Source organism: Castor canadensis, chromosome 11 (assembly GCF_047511655.1).
Source record: "Castor canadensis chromosome 11, mCasCan1.hap1v2, whole genome shotgun sequence".
Lineage (NCBI taxonomy): Eukaryota > Metazoa > Chordata > Mammalia > Rodentia > Castoridae > Castor > Castor canadensis.
The window spans coordinates 128,478,987-128,504,161 of NC_133396.1; the positions used below are offsets into that span (position 1 = coordinate 128,478,987).

The 25,175-nt window shown below is 44.7% G+C and overlaps 1 protein-coding gene across 3 annotated transcripts; it reads right to left on the reverse strand.

Moving 5' to 3' along the window:
• Positions 1-994: 994 nt before the first annotated feature.
• Lax1 (lymphocyte transmembrane adaptor 1) lies at positions 995-20,261 on the reverse strand. 3 transcript variants are annotated; one of them, XM_074048587.1, is made up of 7 exons: positions 20,068-20,261; positions 14,834-14,992; positions 14,371-14,572; positions 11,047-11,156; positions 10,557-10,667; positions 9,952-10,031; positions 995-7,838 (listed from the first exon to the last, which is right to left on the reverse strand). In XM_074048587.1, the coding sequence occupies exons 3-7, from the start codon at positions 14,457-14,459 to the stop codon at positions 6,960-6,962; spliced, it is 1,269 nt and encodes a 422-aa protein (XP_073904688.1). In that variant the 5' UTR covers positions 14,460-14,572; positions 14,834-14,992; positions 20,068-20,261; the 3' UTR covers positions 995-6,959. The 3 variants fall into 3 exon arrangements, with proteins under 3 accessions (XP_073904688.1, XP_020031696.2, XP_020031695.2); XM_020176107.2 differs by lacking the exon at positions 20,068-20,261 and having other exon boundaries at positions 14,371-14,568; positions 14,834-15,266; XM_020176106.2 differs by lacking the exon at positions 20,068-20,261 and having other exon boundaries at positions 14,834-15,266.
• Between the last annotated feature and the right edge of the window lie 4,914 nt (positions 20,262-25,175).

Here is a 25,175-nt window from a genome sequence, read left to right on the forward strand (position 1 = left end):
AAAGAAAACTTTGCTGAAGGGCAGCCTGACTAGGTTTAATGAAGATAGAGTACATTCCCTTTCATTTCACAGAAGTCTTATTGTCTGGAGAAACCTTCAGAGATCTACACTAAGGCCTTTTAGGAATCAGTAAACTAGGTTTGAACTTGAATTCAGGGCTTTGTGCTTCCTAGGCAGGTGCTCTACCACTTGAGCCACACCCCCAGTCCAGTAGACTAGTTTTACTCAGTAGGACTTCTGGGGTTTGAGCCAAAAAAATTGACACTACTGCTTTGATAGGTTTTTAGCTCTACTGAACCATGGATGAGCACTTCCATTATTAGCAGTGTCAGCAGGCGCTTGGCTGCCTGGGGTTGGGGTAGAGGCCAGAGGCACAGGTGACTTGGTTAGAGTGTTATCTCCAAAGCGCTGTTAGGGACTAGGAATTGCAGGGTGAAAATCAGCAGACTGAAGCAGCAAGCAGTAACCTGGGCTGATGGTGGACGTACCACTGACATGGGGATTCTGTAAAACAAAAGTTGACCCCTGTGGGTCACTTTTCTCATTGCTGTGACAAAATCTGAGAGAACAACTTAAAGGAGGAAAGCTTTATTTTGGCTCATGGTTTCAGAGATTTCATTCTGTAGTCCTGGCTCTGTTGATTCTGGGTCCAGGACGAGGAAGAAGATCATGGCGGTTGGAGCAGGTGGAGCATGAGGCTCTTCACCTCGAGGTGAACAGGAGGCAGGGAGTGAGGAAGGGACGGTACAACCTGCAAACCTATGTCCACATTGACCTACTTTCTCCAGCTAGGTCCCACCTCCTCAAGTTTCCAAAACTTCCCAAAATAGTGCCACCAGCTGGGAAACAGGCGTTCAACACATGGGTTCTTAGGGATCATCTCCCATTCAAACCATAACATCCCACAAAAGACTGCAACTTCCGATTAGCCCAATAAGTAGGGATTCAGCAACACCTGGAATCTTGTTAGAAATGCAAATTCTTAGGGCCAATCTCAGGCCTACTGGACCACAAAAACTTTATTTTAACAAGCCCTCCAGGCGATTCTAATAAACATTAAAGTTTGAGAACCATAGATACAATATAAGGGCAAAAACAAATCATTTTGGCCACGCACCTATGGCCAAAATGTCATATGGGGGAGTGAGCATCAGGTACCTTATCTAGTGCTGGTTCAGTATAAGTGGTTGACTAATACCGGGAAGTAACTCAAGTAAGTGTCCTTGGTCGTTTGTGTGCCTTAGGACAACATTGCCTTTTTTCTGTGTTCAAAGAACTGCAAGCATGGCCTCTGGGGACTTTTAGGGACCCTGCCTACTTGGTTGTTGACACAGCTGCTTACTTTGTACTCACACTGAGTCTTGCTGAACTTCCACAGATTGTGGGTCCATCAAAGTCCATCACTCATGGGCATTGCAAAAGTTATTTGTGAATGGGAGGCCATGAGCAGTGCACAGGTATATTGCACGTGTCTTCTCTTCTTACAAGAGTTCTCTGTTGCTCCATTTGCAAAACACAAATTCAAAGATAAGAATTTCTTTCAAAGTTAAGAATTTCAAGCCTGGCGCTGGTGGTGGTTCACACCTGTAATCCTAGCTACTCAGGAGGCAGAGATCAGGAGGATTGCGGTTCGAAGCCAGCTTCAGGCAAATAGCTTGAGAGACTCTATCTCAAAAAACCCATCACAAAAAGGACTGGTGGAGTGGCTCAAGCCTGTCTAGCAAGTGTGAAGCCCTGAGTTCAAATCCCAGAGCCGCCAAAAAAAGAAAAAGAATTTCAAGATGGTGAGAGCAGAACATTAAAGCAAGTTTGCATGTCGGGGAAGCTGGTGCTGTGGGCATCTGCGCTCTTGTGAAGGGCCTCAGGTGCTCCACAGGGAGATTCTGAGACAGAGGAACAGGCTAAAGTTCTGGCCGTGTTGTGTTGTCATATTCTTCTGAAATGATCCTAATCCTTCCAGGTAGAAGTGGATGTCTAACCTCCCCACTCTGGAGTTGGGGATGCTGAAGGGAATGGTTGATAACAGGGAAAAGAAGGCAGTCTATAGTTTATCTCTTATTCTTTTTTTGGTAGTACTGGGGTTTGAACTCAGGGCCTCAAGCTTGCTAGGCAAGTACTCTACCACTTGAGTCACTCTTACAGCCCTTTTTTGTGTTGGGTATTTTTGAGATAGGGTCTCAAGAACTATTTGCTGGCCTCAAAACTCAATCCTCCCGATCTCTGCCTCCTGAGTAGCTAGGATTATAGGAGTGAGCCTCTGGTGCCAGTTTATTTCTATGTTCTTGTAACTCCAGGGGATCAGGTTATGGGCTGACTGATCCAAAGTTTCTGGAAGTATTTTCAAGTTAGTACAAGCCCTGAGACCACAGGAAATCCAGAAATGACGATTAAGTCCCATGATACCAAGGCAGTGTCAGGAAGTACAAGTAAGTGCCAGAGAGATAGCAAGACTTTTTTCCTGCAGTCCTGAGGGGAGCCTTTGTATGCTGGCAAGTTCACTGTCACTGAGCTGAATCCTTAGACTGAGACTTGGGATCTTTTAGAAGGAAGGACAGACTTAGCAAATCTCTGTGTTTTATATTATGCACTATTCTGAATGAAGATCCCATTAATAACTACAAGTTTGAATGATTAATTCACCACATAGTTATAGAATCACAATGGATTGATTATCTTTATATCTGTCTTTCGTTTTGTCCCAATCTTGAAACAATTTCCTCATAGTTAACATTATCAAGCATATGAGATGCACCAATTACTCAAAATTTCCTGGCAACAAATGCTGGACAACGAAACAATAAAGGGAAAGAATTAAAATATGATAACAAGCCAGTTTTATTCCACTGTGAAAATTCTCAGTCATGAGTGTCCTCTCAGGCTAGTGTTTGTGACATTTCATTCTTTCCATTCAAGCTTCATTCTCACACCTGGTGTGAATGTGAGCCTCTTCTTCCCTGACAACAGGTTTCTGTCCTTTCTCTGTGCTTCTAGCTGCCCTGGCTAAACTAACTGGCCACCAGAACCAGACTGTCAATGTACTGTCTGCATGGCATGAATTTAAATGCTGGCCACTTGTGGGGTAATGATTTGTTTTAGTTCATGACACTTTTGACACTAAACATTTGGTTTGGGTTTTTTTTTCCCCCCACACCAGCCAATGCTCCAACTCTCCAAGCACCATTTGGGTGTCCTACAATTCAAGTCAATTCTGGAGTTGACACAGACTCCACAAGTTAGGAACTCAGTCCCACAAGTGTAGCCCAATTCAGACACCATCACAAGTCACAGGTTGCCACCTTCACTTTTGCCATGAACCAGGGACATAAACCAAATACTTATTTTTTGGTGAATCTGGGAGCTCTGAAAAAAAATCTACCTATAATATAGTCACTAGACGTCTGCAATAACCTCCTGTCATCCACCTGGGCATGTGCATGCAAGGCTGCCTCAGATGGTCTGCAGCTCACAATTTCATGCTAGGGGCCCCTTGCCCTGCACCCTGCTTAAGAGGTGCCAATAAGACAGCTCAGGCCCAGTCCCCTTCCCCTGTCACACACCCATCATTGGTATGTCCAACAGGGGGTGGCCAGCTGCTTCCTAGCCTCGGTTCTGGCAGCACCTTCCTTCCTTCTCTTCCTGGGGCAGATAGACATGGTTACCACCTCCCAGGGATGGGGCAATAAAAGAGGAAGACCCTTCTCCTCGCTGGCCTTGGTCACCTCTCAGTCTTCTGATGTGGCACAGGGACATTGTATGGTAGAGAGCAGTTTGTGGTAAGGTAAGACTTCCCCTCTCAGTAAGCCCTGAGGTGGTTGACTGACTTCTAACAGTAAGTAGTGCTCCGAATTCAGCATGTAGGATATTTTATGTCTTAAGAACTCAACTTTAGGTCTGAACAACAGAAACAAACCTCACTCAATATTTTGTGACATAAGGAAGAACACTGAACCATATCATCAATCATCAATTATCATTAATCTGTCTTTATCTTGAGCCTTGTGCTAAAAGCCAGAAGGAACACATAGGAATTAAAGATATTTTTCAGTAGACAAAGTGATTACAGGTTGATAGGGAAGATTGGGCAGGTGTTAACAAAACAAAGCAGAAAATATTAGGCACATCACATTAAAGAGTGCTTTATGTTACATCCATTCTGCAAAAGGGACAAAGACACAGAATGGCTCACACATATTTAAGTGGGATGACCCCAGATGTCTTCACTTTTACCTTTTCCCGTGCTTTAAGATTATTTTTATTTTGAAACGATTTTAGGTTTACAGAAGAGTTGCAAGAATAGTTCAGAGTTCCTGTGTATCCTTCCTTCTCCTAATGTTGACATCTTATGTGACCATGGTACAGTTATAAAAATGAAGAAATTAACAGTGTTACTAACCAAAATATGGACATTTTAGAATTTCATCAGTTTTTCCAATAAGGCCTGTTTTCTGTTTCAGGATGCAATCAAGGCATCACATTGCATTTGGTCATCATGTCTCCCTCCTCTCCTCCGATTTCTGATAGTTTCTAGGTCTTTCCTTGTCTTTCATGACCTTGACACTTTTAAGAGTTTTGGTCAGGTATTTGTGCAAAATCATTCAATTTAGATTTTCTGTTAAGACTTGGGTTATGGATTTTTGGGTAGTATAAGGGGCACAAAATAGCAATTTGACTTGTTACTGACTAGTTGACCTTCATCACATGGTTAAGGTGACGTCTACCATGTTTCTCCACAGTAAATTTATTATTTTCCCCTTTAGATAGTCTGTCCATTCGAGGAGTCATAAATCTAATTCATACTGGAGAGGAGGGGAATTAAGCTCCATGGGAAGAATCAAATAATTTGTGGACATGTGATAAAAACAGCATGGCAAGGAATAAACGTCTGGGGGAGATACTTTAAGCTGTGCAACTGTTTTATTTCTCCTTAAAGTGTTACTTAACTAATTTTACCATTCTTCAGTGGATTTGCCTGTAGCAATTATTCTGTTGTATCTCAATGATAATTTTCTATTTCCCTCATTCTTCCTTTCTTTTGCTGGGGCGGGGGCAGGGGGGCGGTTTGAGACAGGGTCTCCCTCCATACCCCAGGCTGTCCTTGAGCTCACAATCCTCCTGCCTCAATTCCTGGGATTACAGGAATGTTCCACCACATCTGACTCCTCCTCTGTCTACTATATTTCTTGGAATTCATCTGTAATTAAAATGCATCATTTTTCTCCATTTTAACTTGGTGTGGACTCATGGGTATTTATTTTATTCTTTGGATTATTAATCAATATTACAATTATTTGTTTTTATTGCTCAAATTGTTCTAGCTTTGCTTTGGGAGGCTTTTCAGTTGGTTCCTTTGGACAACTCTTTTCTCTCTCTCTTCTTTTCTATAAGACACACGAGCTTTTCTTGTATTTTCCCTGCCCCAGCCCTTGCACAAGCATTTCTCCAAGAAGTTTGGTTACTTTTATTGGAGAACAGCATTTAGAAACCAATATCTGAAAGCTAAACGTGCTCAGTGTTTCTGGTGTGCCATTGCTTCTAGGTCCTCTTAGTATACACAACTAGGAAACGTGTGTGCACTAGCCTTTGTACATACACAATTATACACACACACACACACACACATAAAACATGAGCTCAAACTGTATCTCCAACTCTAATCCAGCCTCCCAGAGTTTATTCTAGCTTTTCCTCCTTATGTCTTTGTTTGCCAGTGGGAAATTTACCTTTTCTTGTCTATAATAGAGTTACTTACTTGTATAACTCTAGTACACATTTAAGTAGGTTCAGAATTGCAAACCCACACTTCCTGAGAAAATGACCAACTATAGTGTAGTGTGTGTGTATAGCCCTTTGTGTCTTTATCCTACAGTTTCAAGTCAAAACACTGTTTGTCAAAGTCAAGGTCAGTTCCTCCCCCCTCCCTCAGTTAGGTTACGTCACAGATTCATTTGTTACACTGTTACACTGTGGGTTCCTCTGACAGCCTGGCTAATTTTTTAAAATTCACGTAAGTAAATATTCCTCTTGGTGGTGTGCAGCTCTTTCTGGATTGACAATGTATACAATCCTGTATCCACCACCACAGTACTGCCACAGGGCAGCTCCACCATCCTGAAGATTCTGCTGTGCAGTCTCTTGGAGACAACTCTTCTCCTTTCCTTACACCTGGCAGCCTATTTCCCATTCCTATAATTTTGCTTTTTCCGGAATGTTCTATGAATGGAATTGTACACGTTTGGGTGTGTAATTGTTTAGGTCTAAGCTTTCACTTAACCCAATGCAACTAAGATTTGTCCACAATGTTGTGTGAACCAATAGTTTATTCCTGTTTACGGCTGAGTATGGATAAACTCGTGGAATACATACCTGCAATCCGTTATCCATTCATCGGGTGAAGCACACCTGGGTTATTTCTAGTTTGGAGCAATTATGGTGAAAGTGGTATACGCAGCGGTTTTTGTGTGAGCGTGAGTTTGGTGTTTGCGTGGGTCAATTCCTCATAGTGGAACATGTAAGTAAGTGTGTACATGTAAGAAAGTACCAAGTCACATCAGCAGTGACAGAGTTCCTATTGTTCTGCATCTTCACTGCTATTTGGTTGGACATTCTTTTTGAAATGGAACTTGCCTACCCTACCCCAGCATCTTCCTTTCTTTTTGCCTGGGTTACAAGATAATTTATACTTTTGCTTTGCAGCTGGTATGAGTGACAGTAATTATTTTAGACTAGTCATACTTTCACTGTACACCAAGTACTATCTGGTTTTCTCTTTCCTAAGAGTTCATTCAGGAAGGCAGTTTCAGCAAACATTCTTCAGTTGGTCTGAGAGATAACAGTACCCCGCTTGAGAAGAATTCCTTTCTGGATTTCCCAAACCTTAGCTTTTCGACAATCGCTTTGCTCCCTATTCCTCTCGGCCTCTTCTTAGCCTCACCTGTGAATCCACTGGTCTACTGGGATGCTCAAGGGCCTTCCTTAGATTCTGTATTGGCTAAGAACTCAGCAGGATAGAGCACCCCATGTGGCGTCCCAGCAGGGTATCTTGATATTTGTTCATCAGGAGGGCACCAAGTTCCAGGCTCCTGCTCCCTGTCCCCCTCTCCTAACTCAGCAACTAGCACATTCTCGTAGTCATTAGAGTCTTCATCCGACATTTCTTCTTCATGTGACATCTGACTGTTCTCATTCTGTATGGATGGCTGAAAGGCCATGTAATATCCTGAAGACAGGGACTTCCTCGTGACAGATGAGATTTGGGTCACTGAACCATCTGTCCTGTCCTCTGTGTTTGAAGATGTCACTTCTTCCTCAGCCTGCTGCTGGCTTCCATTGGGATTTGCTGGTGGGATATTTTCATAATCTCTGCAGCCCTGAAAAGCCACCCTGGGCTGTTCCTCCTGGATGTCCCCAAGTTCCAAACCAGTCACATTGATGTAGTCATTTGAGGTCTGAGGAGAATCCTCCTCATCACTGAGTGGATCACTGCCCTGTGTTCCTGGGACCCAAAAACTAGTGCAGTCACTGGCATCCTCACAGACTGCAGGCCTTTCCTCAGTAAGCTCCCGGGCTCTTGGAAGAACAAAGAGATTTTTGGGTGGGCCGTTGGTAGAATTTAGAGTCTCGGCAAGGCCTTCCACTGTGGGGACATTGACATAATCATTTGACTCCACTGAAGAAATGCTTGAGCTGTCCCTGGAAGTGCTGCCACTGATGTAATGTGCTGAGGGAGCAAGGTGCCCACCCATCTGGGGCACTGTAGCATTGTCATAGATGCCCACTGTGTACCCCACAGTGTGGATATGGGCTCGATGCCTCTGGCTGGTGTCATCTGCTTGGGAAAGCTGTGAGGAAGAAGAGAAAGTGATAGGATGGAAGAAGAAATAGGGGCAGAGCCTTTCTTCTTCCCTGCTCTGTACTGCTATCATAGATGCTTCATCCAGTCCTTCTCCTTGAAGCAAAACTCTACCACTTAAGCCACATCCCAAAACCCTGGAGCAAAGCTGTAAATGAAGGGCTCAGATCTCAAGGCTCTGGATACCAGGTAGGTATAAGTGGCTGACAGAAGTGGGCTGAGTTCAACAAAAACAATCACAGAAACATGATAGCAAGTTGCAAGTAGGTTGTAGCCACAGGGTGGGGGTTTACTGGGAGTGGGAGAGAAGTATAATACACTGGAGAGAGCACATCGAGAGGTACATAGCACAGTGCAAAAGACAGAGGTTCGAGTCAGACTGAAGATGCAAATCCCAGCCTTAACACTTTGCACTGAGGGAGTCTGAGTGTTACATCTAATCTCTCTGTGTCTCCACTTCCTGCTTTACAAAATGAAGATTATTGTGATGTCTACCACATAAGGTTGCAAGGGGCAAATGAACTGCTACATAGGAAGTGTTTAGAAAACACTAAAAAATACTTGCTGTTATTATTAAACTGACAACTGAGACATACACTCAGCTAATGATTGCTTGTTAGGGATGCTGGTCTAATGTTTCCAGAATTTCTGAGTTTTCAAGAAAAACTGAGCACCTGGACTTTCAACGTGAAATGTCATCAATTTTAAAAAAGTTGGGAACTGACTGAGAGTGTTCTTTGAACACTTTAGTGCAAACTTAACATGTTTATTGGCTTAGACAGTTTGGGACCTGAGCTCTAAATGCAAAATCCCCAGAGGGACCATTCCAGCCCTGAAACTAGCTTTGGTACTGGAGTTTCCTCCCCTAGGCCCTTCCTCAGCTACTCGGGTTTGCTACTCCAGGAAGTCTTACTGGCAGGAGCACAGCCCAACAATTGGGAGGAGGAGGAGCAGGAAGTTAAGGTCGGAAGTGATGTAGCTGCCTGGTAATTGAACCTGAACCTCTGGGTAACAAGAGGCTGAGTAACAACGGCATTTCCATTTCTGGTAATGTCACCCTTTGCCAAGGATGACTAGAAAGCCAGAGGGACTGACAAACAGTGTGTCTATGAAAACCATTACCCTGATCTTCAGGGTTGTCCCTCTACTGTCCCTGGTGCCTCTGCCCCAAGCTGTGGTTGGACGTCTCCTTGGGAGATGCCTTCAGAGTCAGATCATGAGCACACAGAATTATTGCTGTTCGTTGTAACCTTTCTCTTGTGACCTCAGGGGTTTTCGAACCCCCTCCCCCCATTATGGTTTGAATGAATCTCCCAAAATTCATGTGTTGGAATTTTAATCCCCTTGCAATAGTATTGAGTGAGACATTTAGGAGGAGATTAAAGCTGTTATTGCAGGAGTGGGATCCTGATAAAAGGATGAGTTCAGTCCCCTCCTCTCTCTGGCTCTCTTGCCATGTGATGTATTTTGCCAAGTTTTAACGCAGTAAGAAGACCCTCATCAGATGCAGCCCCCTTGAGCTTGAACTTCCCAGCCTCCAGAATGCTGAGTCAAATAAATATCTGTTCATTACAATTACCCAAAATTGACTAAGACACCCTGATTCAATCACACACTTTCTACGCCAGTTTGGGTTGCTGAATGACTCATGGAAATCTCTGCTATTGAGGAAAACTGAGAACACAGGCCCTACAAGTAATTTCCAAAGCCAAATTTTAAGTGTGTTTTGAGCACCAACAGCGTTACTGGAATATTTGTGCACCCTCCTGAAGGGATTACTTTGAAGGGAACAACACATTTAGATAAGCACTTAACCCATCTTTTTGAAAACAATCAATTTCAGTTCTAACATCATGTACTTGAATACCTGTTCCTTTCTTAACACCCCAAGCACTTGCTCTTGTCTTTCTTGATTTTTCTTAATCTAAATTAGATTCTTAATTTTTCTCTTTGGGCAGTAGGAAGGTCCAATTTATTAATAGGACCACAGGACATATGCTAAAGGACACATTGTTTATCAGCTGTGAAACCAGATCTGAGACTTAGAACTCATTCCCCTCAGTTCTCCTGCCAGAGACCTGATCTTTTCACTTGACTCTTACCGCACGCTCAGGGTTGTCAGAATTTCTGGAGAGGAGGCTCTCAGTACTGAAAGCACGGCTACTCCTTGACTGATGACTCCCTGGAAGGACAGAAAATGAAAATGGTTATCCAGTCTCGGAGTGCTTCAGCCTGAACAAGCCTGTATGGTGGGTGAACTGGGTTTGCATGGTGCCTGGAATTTCTAGCCTAGGGCCTGGTGTTCTGTGGTGGTGGTGGGGGTCAGAGCTACATGGGTGATGTGCTCTGAGATCTAGAAGACTCCTCAGAAACTTCTGTGGAGGACTCCCCTGTCCCTTGCATGTAATACTGGCATCATGGTCTTCTCATTCATGTCTTCCCCATGCTTGGACATACTTAGCTTTCCTCTGCTGTCTTAGCAACAAGAAAAACCAAAACCCAAGCCCAATAGCCCTCTGCTCCCTTTCAAAGCTCTCCAGGTTTCCACTGGAGGTGCAGTGACGGCCTATCCACCTCATTCCCCTCAGCACTGTCGGTGGGGAAGAACAGTCTGGAAGCTTAGAGAAAGTTGCTCTCAGCTGTGAGAGGTGCATTCTGGCAGCAGAAGTTCAGAGCATCAGGACTCCGTGTATTAGGAGAAACCTACCCATCTCTTCTTGCTGCCGAGGCAAAAGGTCATAAATGTTTTTGGCCCGTTGTCTGGGTCGAGGCAGAGTCAGCGAAGGCATGACATTAACTTGGAGGTAAGGAACTTGCCCTGGAAGGCAATGAGAGAGATGGTAGTCATGATTGATGGGGGTCAGTGCACAGAATGTGGGGAGTTTTGGGGGCAAGAAACAGTCCCCATCCTTATCATAAAAATACATATTTTCAGACTTGAGATAGAAGAATAGGGGACACGGCGGTGTGGGGGTGCAGAAGCAGGAAGAGGAAACTGGGAACAGGGGCACTAGGGCCCTATCTTCCCAGTGGCACTGCAGCCAGACCTTGGGACCAGTGGATCAGGTAAAGACAGAGCAAGAGGACCCTCCAGTATAATAGTTTGTCATTGGAAAATGAATGGGCTTCAAATGCCAGGCTGGAGGATTGAGCCTACTATGAGACATAGCTCAACATGGGACAAACAAGGGACTCACGCTTTTTCCGTTTATTCCAGTTCCACAGGATGCAAAAGGCTGTGACGAGCAGGAGGACAGCCAGGAGTCCGGCAAAACCAGAGAAGACACTGCTGCTCTGGTCTTTGTTTCTAGGAGGAAAATCAAGTGCCTTGACCCAGGTGGCCATAAGATGGGAGGGGAAGGGATTGGAGAAGACCTTTAGGAGTTAGAGCCCAGGGATTTGGAATGGGAGTCCCATGAAGGAAGCTAGGTGGAATGGGCCAAGTGGTGAAAGAGAGAGTCATCTTTGCAGTTGACTTCATGGAAGGGAGGGACTTGCATGAGGGAGAAAGGTAATCTCTCTTTTGAGTATCTATCAGGTGCTGGGGGTTTGCATGTGGAATTTATTGAATCTCCACAATAATCCTATCTTGTTGGATTAGTAGAGTGGCTAACGTGGTAAAGCGTCTACCTAGCAAATATGAGACCCTAAAGTTCAAACCTCAGTACCACCAAAAAAAAAAAAAAAGAAATAATAATAACAATAATCCTATCTCACTTTGTGGCCAAGGAGCCCAAGATTTAGACTCAGAAATGTAAAGTTAAGATTACACAGGCAGGAAGGTGCAGAGATGGGATGTGAGTCTAGGTCTCTTTGGGCCCAGAGAGCCTTCTCCTCCTGTTGTACCACGCTGTCCTCCAAACTTGCCAAGTCAAATCCATCTGGCCCTGCCTCCCCTCTTTACTCTCCTGGGCTTCCTGGCTTGCTTGGAGGAAAGAATTACTCAGCTTACCATTAGGGAGTGGCTCGGTGACAGAGTCCAGCTTGCATGGACTTGAATAACCTCCAGCTTGTGGAGCTGGTCTCCAAGCAACACTCAATTGTTGTGTGGAATTTAACCAATGCAAGCTCTGAGCCACCTTGCAATTCCCTGGCAGGGCTGGAGTTACTGCTCTGCTTGGGTGTTGAAATGCACTGAGATGATTGCAACCCAAAGGCAGCTATGCCTACTAGAACAGGAAGCAGCCAATGGAATTACAGCAGGAATTAGGAATCAGTCACTGGCCGGCCATTCCAAAATATTAGAGACCAGGTTACCTACCAGGAAAGGTTTTTGTCCTCCTTAGTTCTAGGCTTATTAATCCAATTTTTCTTTTCTTTTTTGGTGGGACTGGGATTTGAACTCAATTTCATGCTTGCAAAGCAGTTGCTTGAGTCACACTTCCAGTCCATTTTGCTCTGGTTATTTTGGAGACAGGGTCTCACGAACTACTTGCCCAGGTTGCCCTCGAACCTTGATCCTCCCGATCTCAGTCTCCCAAGTAGCTGGGATTACAGGGGTGAATCACCAGTGCCCAGATGGAAGTTCTTTAAAAAAATTAAAAAATATTGCCAGGTGCAGTGGCACAAGCCTATAACCTCATCCACTGGGGAAGTTGAGGCAAAAGGATCACAAGTGGGCTGGGGACATGGCTCATGTGGTAGAGTGCCTGCCTAGCAAGCTTGAGGCCCTGAGTTCCTGAGTTCAAAACCCCAGTACCAGCAAAAAAAAAGGATCACAAGTTTGAGGCCAGTCTGGGCAGCTTAGTGAATTTCTGTCTCAAAATAAAATTTAAAACATGCCTGGGGATGTAGTTCAGCAGTAAAGTATATGCTTAGCATGAATGAGGTCCTGGATTCAATCCCCAGTACAGTAAAATAAAACAAAAATAGAGCTAGCATGTGATCCATTAACCCCAGTAGTGGGTATTTATTCCAAGTAAATGAAATCAGTATGTTCACACTCCCATGTTTATTGAGAGAGCTCTACAATACTGCCACGTTCATGGCAGCTTTATTCATAAAAACTAAGTGTCCAGCAGATGAATGGATAAAGAAAATATGGCATATATACATAGTGAATACTATTCAGCCTTAGAAAGGAAGAAAATCTTGTCACTTGTGACAACATGTGAAATAAGAGAAATAAGCCAAGCGCAGAAAAACAAATACCACATTACCTCTCTTACACGGAATCTAAAAAAAAGTTGTACTAATAGAAATAGAGTAGGGGCTGGCGGAGTGGCTCAAGTGGTAGAGTGTCTGCCTAATAAGCACAGTTCAACCCCCAGTACCACAAAAAAAAAAAAAAAAGTAGAGAGTAGAATGGTGTTTACCAGAGGCTGTGTGGGAGGGATTGCAGAGATATTGATCAAAGAATAAAAAATTTCAGTTAGAAGGTCTAGTTTAGCCAGGCACTGATGGCTCACACCTGTAATCCTAGCTACTTGGGAGGCTGAGATTTAGAGGATAGTGGTTTGAGGCCACCCCAGGCAAATAGTCCATGAGACCCCCATCTCCAAAATAACCAGAGCAAAATGGACTAGAGGTGTGGCTCAAGGGATAGGGTGCCTGCTTTGCAAGCACAAAGCTCTGAGTTCAAACCCTAGTCCCACCAAAAATCAAAACAAAGCAAAACAAAAAACCCCCAAAACCAGAATGAATAGTTCATGAGCTCTATTACATAACACAGTATTGTTGAGAACAATGTTTTAAATATTATCATCACAAACATACTCACACACACAAATAGTTCGTGAAGCAATGCATATGTTACTTTGCTCAATTTTAGCCATTCTATAATGTATGCATACTTCAAAATGTGTTGTATACAATAAATATACACAATTTTTCCTTAGCAATTACAAAGTAAAAAATAAATTTTAAAAAAGAATTAGTTCTGGGGAACAGGTCAGCCTCCTGACAATCTTCATGGATTCACTCCTTATCGATGTTCATGTTTATCTACAAGTGACATGTTTGCTCTGGTAATAACATTTACTTCCCCAAATTACAGCAATTTAAAAATTTATTATCATTGGGTTCTATTTTTATCATAGCACTGAAATTTATATCTGCTATTGTTGTTAAAATTTCAGCTCCCCATGGACTTTTTATTTTTGTTTGTATGAGACTGAAAGCATTAGTGGTAAACTTACATCTGTGATTAGTTCCATGAGATTTTATGTTTTAAAGATATATCCTTATTACATTATAATTTCCATTCATGGCAAGGTTTTAGGATCTAAATACAGATTCTTGGGAAATGGGGCCTTTTGTTTTTATCATGGTGGAACCCAAGATGGATTCTTGGGGACAGAGATCAGAGTCTCTGAGAGGAAGGAAATCTAACCAGCAGTTTTCCTCACCCCCCAGCACCTCCTTTCTTTCCTCCTGGCAACCCTGAACAGTGCCTCTGAGCCTAGAGTTTGAACCTGAGTCTGGCTGGGTGGGGTAGTAGTACTGTCGAGTTAGAAGCTCCTTGGACTGAGTCAGGGCCTTCTGTTCAAATCAGGGAAAGTCCACCACCCCAAATCACTCACCCTTCTAGGCTGCCGAGGGTCACCCGCAGTGTGCCAGGCTCCGAAGTCCTCCTTGTGATCGCTGAAAGGGTGGGGGAGGCATCCATCATCGTATGGAAACCTTGGAGGTGCTCGCTCTGGCTTCAGCATCCAAGCCTTCATTCGATCGCAATCAGCTAGACGGCATGTCTGCCACTTTCCTAGGCTCTTCCTATGCTGCTGACTCTCAGGAGAAAAGGCAAATTGGTTTGCGTTTTGCATAAAACATTTTTTAAAATAGATGATGTAAGAATGACAGAAATCCTCCTAATCTTCATGTCTTCCAAACACTCCGAATGTACCACTTTTTACTTACAAAATTTATTCCTCTTAAATCTTTATTTACCAAAGGCTATGACAAGAAAAAACCAACCAACCAACCATCTTTACCTAAAGCTTCTAAGCTTTCCTTCTAAAACTTTCTTTCTCCCAACAAACTCCCTACCTTGTGTCTTCCCCTGAAAGACCAGGCTGAGTCGACTCAAGGATGAAAAGCAACAGGTTTGGTTCCCCCTGAGGTGGCTGTAATGCCCACTGAACTCTCATCCGGGTGCTGGCTCTCCCAACGTGAGGTGACTCGGGGACGATCTCTGGTCTCTGTCTTCTGGTGGAAACATGAGGGGTACAGAGGGAGAAACTGCCAAGAGGCTCTGTGAGAAACTCTGCTTCCTCCAACCCCCAGAGCAGAACAAAAACAGCAAACCACTTTGGCAGAATGGAAACACAGAGTCAGTGACAGGAAGCACCACCGCCACTGTGCTACTGAAGCATGGGGCACAGGAAACACTACCCAGATCTTCATAGACAGAAGAAAACCTAAACTTCAGTCCTGGCTCCCTGGACTTGCCAGGTGCTGTGGTCAGTGGCACATGTGATTTGAGTGGGGTACGGAGTGGGGGATTTGACTGTTCCCTCAGAGTTTCCAAGACATTTAGAGTTTTATTGGCTTCCAGGATCAAAGTGGTTTTTAGGTCTAAAGAGCACTAAAAGTGCAGATCTCTGTGGGTGGAGGGCTTGGGGGTGGGTGGGGGGTTAATTTATTTATTGTAATTGTGGTACTGGGGTTTGAACACAGGACTTTGCCTTGTTAGGCAAGTGTTCTACCACTTGAGCCACACCCCCAGCCTTTTTTTCTTTTTTTTTTTAGGATCTTGTGTTTTTGCCAATGGCTGACCTCATCACAGACCTCAATTCTCCTACCCTTACCTCCCACAGAGCTGGGATTTAAGGGAGCCACTACCATGCCTGGCCTGGGGCAAGCTTTTTAAAATTGACATTTCCCAGGTGATGTTGATGGAGCTGATTTGTGTTTCACACTTTGAGAACCTCTGCTTTGGGGTTCACCTCCAAAATGCAGCTGAACCTGGATTACAGGACCGCTGGAGGCCTTTCTTGCACCTGCTCCCTCAAGGCTGGACCCCCGGTCTCCTGGTTGCTGGCCAATCCCAGCATTGGTCACCGTGCACCCATCTCAAAGGCAGGATGGCTGCTGCTCTCCCCCCCCCTTCCCAGCTCTACCTGAGGTGTCCCAAGCGTTGAAGACATTTGTTTCTAACTCCCCTCCTCTCTTGCCCTTACTGGTCTCCAGAAACACCAGGGAGAGTCCAACAAGAACAGGCCACTAAGGCCATGGAAAGTATGCAAGAGTCTCCCTGACATACTTTCCACAGGCAGGTGGATCCCCAGGTGGATGAAGGGACATTGCAACCCTTGTCATCATGTCTCTCTCCTATCTCTTCCCAGTGAACATCAGGGTCCTCAGTTCCTGAGCTGAGCTCTGCTCTTACTGGTCCCCAGCGGGGCTGCAGACTGGTTGTGTGGCTCTCCAGGGAACCTGACCATCCCAGACCCTCACTGCCCTCCCTCCTCCCAGGACCCTGACTTGGCAGGAAACAGATGGCTCCATGGTGGCTGGTTCTAGGTCTGGAAAGTAGATCTCTGCCCACCTCTTCTTTGGATCAGGTCTGAGTAAGAACTCTCACAAGAGCCCTCATGCAGTGATCAGAGCCAGAGCCAGCATTCTGGGCCACTGGATTAGAAGTTTTCTTTAGTTTCCTTGTGGTGCTGGCATTGTAATCCAGGGTCCTGTGCATGCTAGGCAAGTGTTCTACCATTGAGCTATACCCCAGTTCAGTGCTGAAACACTGGAATTCATAAGGGGTGGTGTGGGAGCCAGGAAGGTGGAAGGTGCCATCTGGGAGGGCAGATAGAACCGAACTTCAGAACCCTGACTGCTACTGTACTTTCACCCTGTGTGTGACCATTTCAGACCCTCGCTTCTCTATGCACCCAGCCTACTGCAGGCAGACCAATCCCCTCCCTACTGCAGCTCTTCCCCTCCCCTCCTTTCTTGAAGGATGGACCTCCTTGGGGGGGGGGTCCTCTGCTGGGTACAGGCAATGTTTCAGGTTTCCATGTTCCTCCTGCACATGTTCCTTGCCCTCCCTATGGCACAAAGCTAACCCAACCAATAAATTAAAACAAGTGGTGTCTGAAATGATTCCTCAGAACAGAAGAAAACCAGGCACTCCTGGGAAATGGGGTGTATATTTTAAACTTGATTCTTTCAGGGTTTTTAAAGCATTTTAAATCATCTTAGGGTTTGAAGATGACATGTGATTATGCAATATTGAGATTGATTTTAAATAGAGCAAATTTACATACCCAGGTGAGCAAAGTCCCTTTGCTGCAGCATGGCAGAGAGTGCGGGGAAGGTTATTGCATGCTATTTTGGTGACATTGAAACTTTTCAGAAATCATTTTCCAGGAGACAGAAGGTCCACTTTAGCAGCCTCTAAATTTAGTTTCAATTCTAAATTACACTTGGAGGATCGTGGCAGGTTATTTGCTCTTTTTAGGTGCTTCCTTAGATGTAAAAATCACAATAGTTCTTATGTAACGCAGTTGTGAAGATTAATTGGATCAATAACGAAAAACGCTTGGCTTAGGACTTGACATATGTGTGAGCTAATTAAGTAGGTGCTGCTGTGTTACTGTTATTGACAGTGTCATTTAGTTAATTTGGCCTTTCTTCCCTCTCCATTCCATGCTCTCTGCCTGCCTTCTCTGTGGAACTTTTTTTTTTTTTTTGTGGTATGGGTGGGAGTTTGAACTCAGGACCTACATCTTGAGCCACTCCACCAGCCCTTTTTTGTGATGGGCTTTTTTTGAGACAGGATCTCTCAAACTATTTGCTTGGGCTGGCTTCAAACCACAATCCTCCTGATCTCTGCCTCTTGAGTAGCTAGGATTGCAGGCATGAACCACATGCCTGGCCCCTATGTTACTTTCTTTCTTATTTTTGGTGGTACTGGGGGTTTGAACTCAGGGTCTCATGCTTGCTGGGCAGGTGCTCTTACTGCTTGAGCCACTCTGCCAGCCCTTTTTTGTGTTGAGTATTTTCAAGATATGGTCTCAAGAACTATTTGCCTGGGCTGGCTTTGAACCTCGATTCTCCTGATCTCTGGCTCCTGAGTAGCTAGGATTACAGGTGTAAGTCATCAGTGCCTGGCTCCTTTCTTCTTTAAATATATATTTGAGCTGGGTGTGGTGGTGCACACCTGTAATCCCAGTCCTTGGGAGACTGAAGCAGGAAGATCCTCTTGAGTTTAAGACTAGCTTGTGGTATAAAGTGAGACTCTGTCTCAAAAAAAACCAAAAAACAAACAAACAAAAAAGCCCAACCAACAAAAAGCCCTACATATTTATAGGAAGCCTCCCACGAAGGGCATCAGGCACTGGATTGGTCCCTGAAACAGGTGGGCCCTATACTGACATAGTGATCTGTCCACTTGGCAACCCCCTTGCAGGTACCCCACATTCCACGCAGACCTGGCTCATTGTCACTTTGTACTCTGGTTCTTTGCATGAATTCCTTCATTTTAGCAGGAGTTTCCTTGTAACATTCCAAAAAAGTCACATTTTGAAACTTTCTGTGGGAAATTTCTGGGTTGTGGGTCTTCAGGTGTTTTGTTACTTTTTTCTTTGGACTCTTACTGCTTGAATTGTTGCAAAGATTGTAATTTTTTAAAAACAGCATTGTTGCTAAAAGGAAAATGTGACCCAAGGGCCACCACCTCCCCTCATAAAGGCTTTTCTTCTTCTATGTCCCCACAGTACTGTGCTTGAAACTTCGGGACAGTCCCACTCTTGTGGGGATTCCTGGCTTCAATGTCTGTGTCCTCAAGTACACTCTGAAGTCCTTGACAGCAGAGACTAAGTAGAGACTAAGTTTTACTTATTTCATCTCTGGCACTGAGTGTAGAGCCTGACATTAGTTGACTGGGCTCTCTGAGTTCTCCTCGAAGTTTCTTGCTGTGAATTTGTGACCTAAGTGTGTGACTACAGACAAAACCAGTGGCTAGGCTCCCCCCCCCCACCCGCCCCACACACCCCGTGGAGCCTTCATCCACCAAAGAAAAAAAGGAAGCTTGAGCTGTCCTCACAGGAAGGAAACCCAGGCCTGTGGCCGGTCTCCTTTGTCACACCAAGTTTTTAACAGTAGCTCTTGCATTTCTGGGCCAAAAAAAAAGAGAAGCCACTTGCCCTGTGTGAAAGACAGCCCCAAAGAGGCTTCCTTTCGAAAGTTTGGGTCTGGTAGGATGACAGGAGAAGTCTTAATGGAGGTAACCCCGCCCCACTTCATTTGTACCCCCAAGGCCTCTCCAGTCCAGACAAGTCGGAAAGAAAACAAAGACAGCAAAGCCTTCCTTTTGAGTTAAAGACTTGAGAGAGCAGGGTCAGGACAAAACATTTCTCTCACTCCTCTGTCCCCACTCTGCCCAAGATCCTTAAGAAGGCTAAGAAGTATTTGAAAACGAGGAACATGACCTCAGTGGGAGAAGTCTCTGTTCCCACACTAGACTCAGCTCTAATGGAAGAAAGAGGTGGTTGGTGTTGTTGACAGATAAAAAAAATTCTGATGCTCCAAGGGCAAAGCAGGCCTCTGCTCCTTGGTGCTTCTGAGACCTCCCCAATGTTCTTTGAGACCTAGCAGCCAGAGAGCCTCAGAGTAGTGGTGGCAGTGAGGCATGTCCAAGGAGCAAGCTTCTGCTAATGGTCCCAAGACTTCTTGCAGAAAATCTGTGAGTGGGCGGGCTGGCCTCCCACCTCCCAGAGCACAAGCAGAGAGATGCTGACTCATGGGTCCTGGCAGGAAGGAGGTGACTCCTCAGCAGAGGGAGCAAGGTGGGCAGTCACATCAGGAATCAGATGGCAGCAGTGTGTCTCAGGGGAGGTGAGGAGGGCACAAGGCCTGCCTGGGGACTGCACAGTGGACCTGACAATGGGAGTGGGAGGCCTCAGCTGGTAAAGCACAGGTTAAGGTGGTTTTCTTTGTGTCCTCCAGCACGACTTACTTCATCCACCAGAGTGCCCCCAAACAAGCTGAGGTGAAGCAATCTGTATTCATTTCTTCCCCCCTTTCCACCCCCAGTTTAGGGCCTTAAGCTTGCCAGGCAGGTGCTCTTACTGCTTGAGTCACTCCATCAGCCCTTTTTTTGTGATAGGGTCTCGTGAACTATTTGCCTGGGGCTGGCTTTCCAATCAAGGTCCTCCTACTCTCTGCCTCTCGAGTAGCTAGGATTACAGGTGTGAGTCACCAGTGCTTGGCTCAAGCATTTTCTTTTGGCTACTTTGTGTGTCATAGGACAACGGCATGGCGCTGGGGCTTGGATCTACCTGTCCCCTTGGCAGAAGGTCAGGTCCACAGGAGGCATGTGTGTTAAAGCTGCATTGGTCTTCCATTTTCCCTTGGATCGTAGCCATCCAGCAGACAGCATGACTCCATTACACTGAAGATAGGTCACTTCAGGGCTCAGCTAAAATCCTCCAGTGAGTTCCTGTTTCATGAAAGCCAAACTTATGGACTGTGGCTTCTGGAGTTTAACCTTTTCACTTTCCCACTTAGCCACTCAATTCTAAACCCTGCCCCCTTGCATTCCCTCAACAAATCAAGATCTATTGCCTCAGGGCCTTTAGCCTTGCTGTACCCTGAGCCTGGAGTCCCTTCCCTCCATATATTCACCTAGCCAGCTCTCTTCCTTCCTCCAGCTGTCTTCACGAATGTCTTTATTAGAGAGACCTTTCCTGACCACTCTGTTCTCCTCTCTTGTGTTCTCCATTCCCCTTACCTACCTTACTGGCCTCTCTGGCCCTTATTGCCCCCTGACATGCTATCTATTTACTTATTTTGTGTCTTCTCTATGAGACTAAATTCAAAGAGGCCAGGGGCTTTATTCTGCTTATCTTCAGTGTTTACAACAGTACCTGGCACAATAAATACTGTGCTTGTTAGCCGAATGAGTGGATCAATAGCACAAAAAGTCCTCTCACAGACCTTGGTGAGCACAGGCTAGTTCAGTGCTGGATTTGATTTAGAAAAGAAACATATTTCTCCCACTTTAAAGGCGTAGAGCAATTTGTCTTTATTGCAGACACAAAAGTGGCTCAGTCTGACGTGAAGCCTGCCTGCACACGTCCTGGTATGAAGCAGTGTTCAATACTCACAAAATTATGCCACATTCCAGGGCTGATAAAGCCATGAAAGCGAAATCCCACTTAGTCGTTCTCCAGTGGTTATTAATAGCAGTTAAAACACTAGAGCAAGAATGGAAATAGTGTCAGAGCTGGAAAGATCCTGAAGTCACACAGCAAATACGTAGCAGGGTCAGGATTGTGATACAACCCTTCTGATTTGCAGGCCAGGCTCTTCCCGCCTTTCCTCAAAAGACATACCTTGCTTCTCCTCTCTAATTTTATATGGTTCCACTGGGCTCTAGCTCTGGATTTCTGAACTCCTGCTCTTCCCACCACAAATTCCCAAGCAGATTTCAGTCCAAGCCAGAATCAGCTAGATAGTTGTCTTGGCTGGCTGGACTCCACTCTCTAGGTTTTATTATATTTTATTTGTGCATATGTTGACAATTAAAATGGGAGAAAGTTGAGAAGGGATCCAAATTAGACTTGCCTATTTTTTTTTTTCTTTTTCTGTACTGGGGATTGAACTCAGGGCTAGGTAAGCACTGTACCACTTGAGTCACGCCCCCAGCACTTTTGGTTTTAGTTTGTTTTTCAGATAGGGTCTCACACTTTTGTCTGACTGGCCTCAGACTGCAATCAACCTAGCTCTACCTCCTGAATAGCTGTGTTCTTGATGTGAACCACCACACCTGCCCTGATTGTACATTTAAACACATAACTTGTTACATTGTCACCTAATTTTGGATCATTTCAGCACTTTTTTTTTTTCAAATAGAACCATGGTGGAGAGGGGGGGGAGGTGGCCCAAATAATGTATACACATGTAAGTAAATGCAAAAACGTTAAAATAAAATAAAATAAAATAAAAATAAATAGAACCATAGCATTTCAGAGCCAGCAGAGACATTAGAGAGGAGTTATTTCAGGGGTGTGTGTGTGTGTGTGTTTTGGAGGGACTGGAGTTTGAACTCAGTGCTTCACACTTACAAAGCAGGTGTTCTATTGTTTGAGCCAAACCTCCAGTCCATTTTACTCTAGTTATTTTGGAGATGGGAGTCTCACAAATTATTTGCCCAGGCTGGATTTGAACTATGATTCTCATGTTCTCCATCTCCCAAGTAGCTGGGATTATAGGTGTGAGCCACAGGGCCCAGCTACTTGAGTAAGTCATTTCAAAAGTTACAGCTGACCTGGAAGTCAAGCTTTTTTTAAGAAGTGCCCACACCTGTGGGCCCCGAATTATCTCTAAGGAGTCTCTGTGATCTTCAAAGTGTAGTTTGAAAATCATTCACGTCGCTTGATGGTCTTGTGGGGATGGGAAACCAAGCCAGTAAAGAAGCTGGGATCAGGGTGCACATCTCCTGCTGCCCACTTTGGAACAGCAGGATTTTACCCCATATCTAATTTTGCTGGCTCAGCCTTTTACCAAAGTGTGAGCAAAATCAGATTTGTCCCCTCTCTTTCCTATTTGGTCAGCAGCAGCTCATTCAAAGGGAAGATGCAAGAATTCTTGACTCAAAATGAAGGGTTTCAGATAACTGTGAAAGTATTTGTTTGTCTTCAAAGGCAGGCATTGAAGTCCCTCACCCTTCCCTCCCCAGCCTTACTTCCTCTTTCAAGTTAAGTTTTCTCACTATGTAGTCCCAGCTGGCTTCAAATTCAAGATCCTCCTGCCTCAGTCTTCTGAGTGCTGAGATTCCAGGCGTGCACCACCATGCCTGTCTCAAGGAAGTTGTCATATGTATTTACTTTACATGGGCCTAAGGAATTGGGGATGTTCCTTAGTCTAGAGCACTTGCCTAGCTTGTGTGAGGCCCTGGGTTCAGTCCACAATACTGCAATCAAAAATTAAATAGGCTAAGACATAAAGACTGGAGTTTTTAATTAATTAGTATTATAGTTTGGTGGTACTGGGGTTCGAACTCAGGGTTTTATGCTTACTAAGCAGGCACTCTACCACTTGAGCCACTCCACCAGTCCTTTTTTGTGCTGGATGTTTTCAAGGTAGGGTCTTGTGAACTATTTGCCCCAGTTCGCCTGGAACCATGATCCTCCTGATCTCTGCCTCCTGAGTAGCTAGGATTACAGGTGTGAGCCACCAGTGCCCAGTCAGAGTTTTTCTTTTTAAACACCAAATCCAATGCAGCATTCCTGGAATTGGTAGAGCAAGAAAGTGTAACCACATCAAATGGTGCAACATTTGGAAAATGTGGGTGCTAAAAGAAGATGGGCTATATGTTCTCTATTGGAGAGGACACTGGGGAAAACATGTGTTGCCTGAACTTGCACACAGGGCACAGGTCTATCCCAGAGGAGAGAAAGATATATCCTTGGGATATATCCTTGAGCAGACAGCTCAAGTATTTGCCTTGCTTGACTTTCATGAGCAGAAGTTAGATTTCTGGTTGTCATTTGATTTTCCAAATACATGAATCATTTCACTTCTCAGTGTAAGTAAGTGTGAAATGGCATTTTGAATTTGACACCATTCCAAAGAGCATTTTCTCCCGTGTATGTGTCTTCTCAGGATAGGGGAGTGGTGATGGGCCAGGAGGGATTGTTTGAAAAAATGTTAAAGACTTGTTTATGGTTGGCTCCCCATCACACACTAGCCAGCAACTCCCAGTTTCCAGATGAGTGTTTTGTGATTACACATCTCATAGGTTCTTCCCTATGGCTTAGGTTCCTGCTGGAGGCAACTGATTGTTAATGACACCACACAGAGATAGTAACATGTTTAGATGCTTTATTTGCAACAGAGCACCAAAATTATTTGCTGGTGAAGGAAATGACATTCTCATCCTCTCTTTGCTTTCAGTGATGAGAGGCACAGATGAGAGATTCTGGTCAGGGACTGGTAATAACTTGCTGATATCCACAAGTCATCTTTGGATTTGCCACAGAATGAAGTGAGGGAGGTTGCCTGGCCATGTGTATGCTTGGGAGAGAACCAGGAAGGACTGGCAGAGAGCTTCAAACAAACCCACTGACGACATGGAGAAGATGCATTAGTGAGAGAGGGGATCTCACAATTTGTTACTAAAGATGGAGGGTAAAGCTTCTGAAACTGGGGGTAGAGAAGAAGAAGGAAAAGGGCATGTTTCTTCTATATTCTCTGGGCCCAAGGAGCCAAGCTGGCCTCTAGGTCCTGTTGTCCTAATGTCTATGAATACATGGTGTCTGACAGAATGACACTTGTGAGACTTGTTCTTCACCATTCCTTACCACATACTGGGGTTTGGAGATTGGACTTTTAAGAGTCTCTGTTGGCATAGAAGAAAGGCACAGATATATCTGCCTTCTATCTTGTCTAAGAGTGAGAGGAGAAATATGGGGTGAAGCTTTGGAAAGGACTCTTGTGTATGTGTTGCTTCCTTATTAGCAAGGCAGTCTGTGGGGGAACTTATGGTTCTGTTGTGACTCCTGTTATCAAATAAGCCCAGCCCCCTTAATTTCTTTTAATTAACTACCTCCAGTCTCTATTTCAAGAAACTAAGTGGGTGTGTCCATGCCTGTGGGGAACAACCTGGGACAAGGCAAGAAAAGTGGGGTAAGACCACAGGCTGCAGGGGACTTTTCCAAGTAAGGCTGGGTCCTCCCTAAATCCAGAGTCTTCAGAAACAGCCTGGGAGAACCTGCAGGAATTTTGGCTGTTCTTCAACATTGTACATTCCTAAGGGGACTTGGGGAGCTTTTCTACTATGGTGTTTTAAAAGAGAGCAGGGAACTTGGCTGTGCAACTGGATGAGAGCTGCAGGAGGGGGTTACCTGAGACCTGAAAGCTCAGAATATAAATGACCTGTCAGGAAACTGTTTTGGCTGGAAATGCATCTAATACCAGACACACTAGAAATTCTAGAAATATACTAGAAACGAAACCATTAAAAACAAAACGAAAACAATGAAGAAAAACCAAAGCTATAAGGAGGAAGTGGGTGGTAGAGAACAAAGGGAAAAACAACAAATATAAGGAGAACTAACTTTGCCAAATGGCATCTCATTAAAAAAAAAAAAATGGACAGAGGTCACCTAAGACTGCTTCTTGCTTATCCCTCCCAAGACTCCAACTTACCAGTTCCTGGATTGTGGACTCTACTTACTCCAACTGTAGTGGGCAGAACAAAGCTTGTTCCACCAGGGAACAAGACTGGCACCCAGGACAGCAAAACTCCAGGGAGAGATAGGGAGGGTAAGGAGCAAGCTGAGATCTGTGCTGGCTCTGATGGGTGGCTGTGGTGGTAACCTTCTCAGCTCCAAGATCAACAGTGGCATTACCCAAAAGTGGAGACACATTGAGGACAGCACAG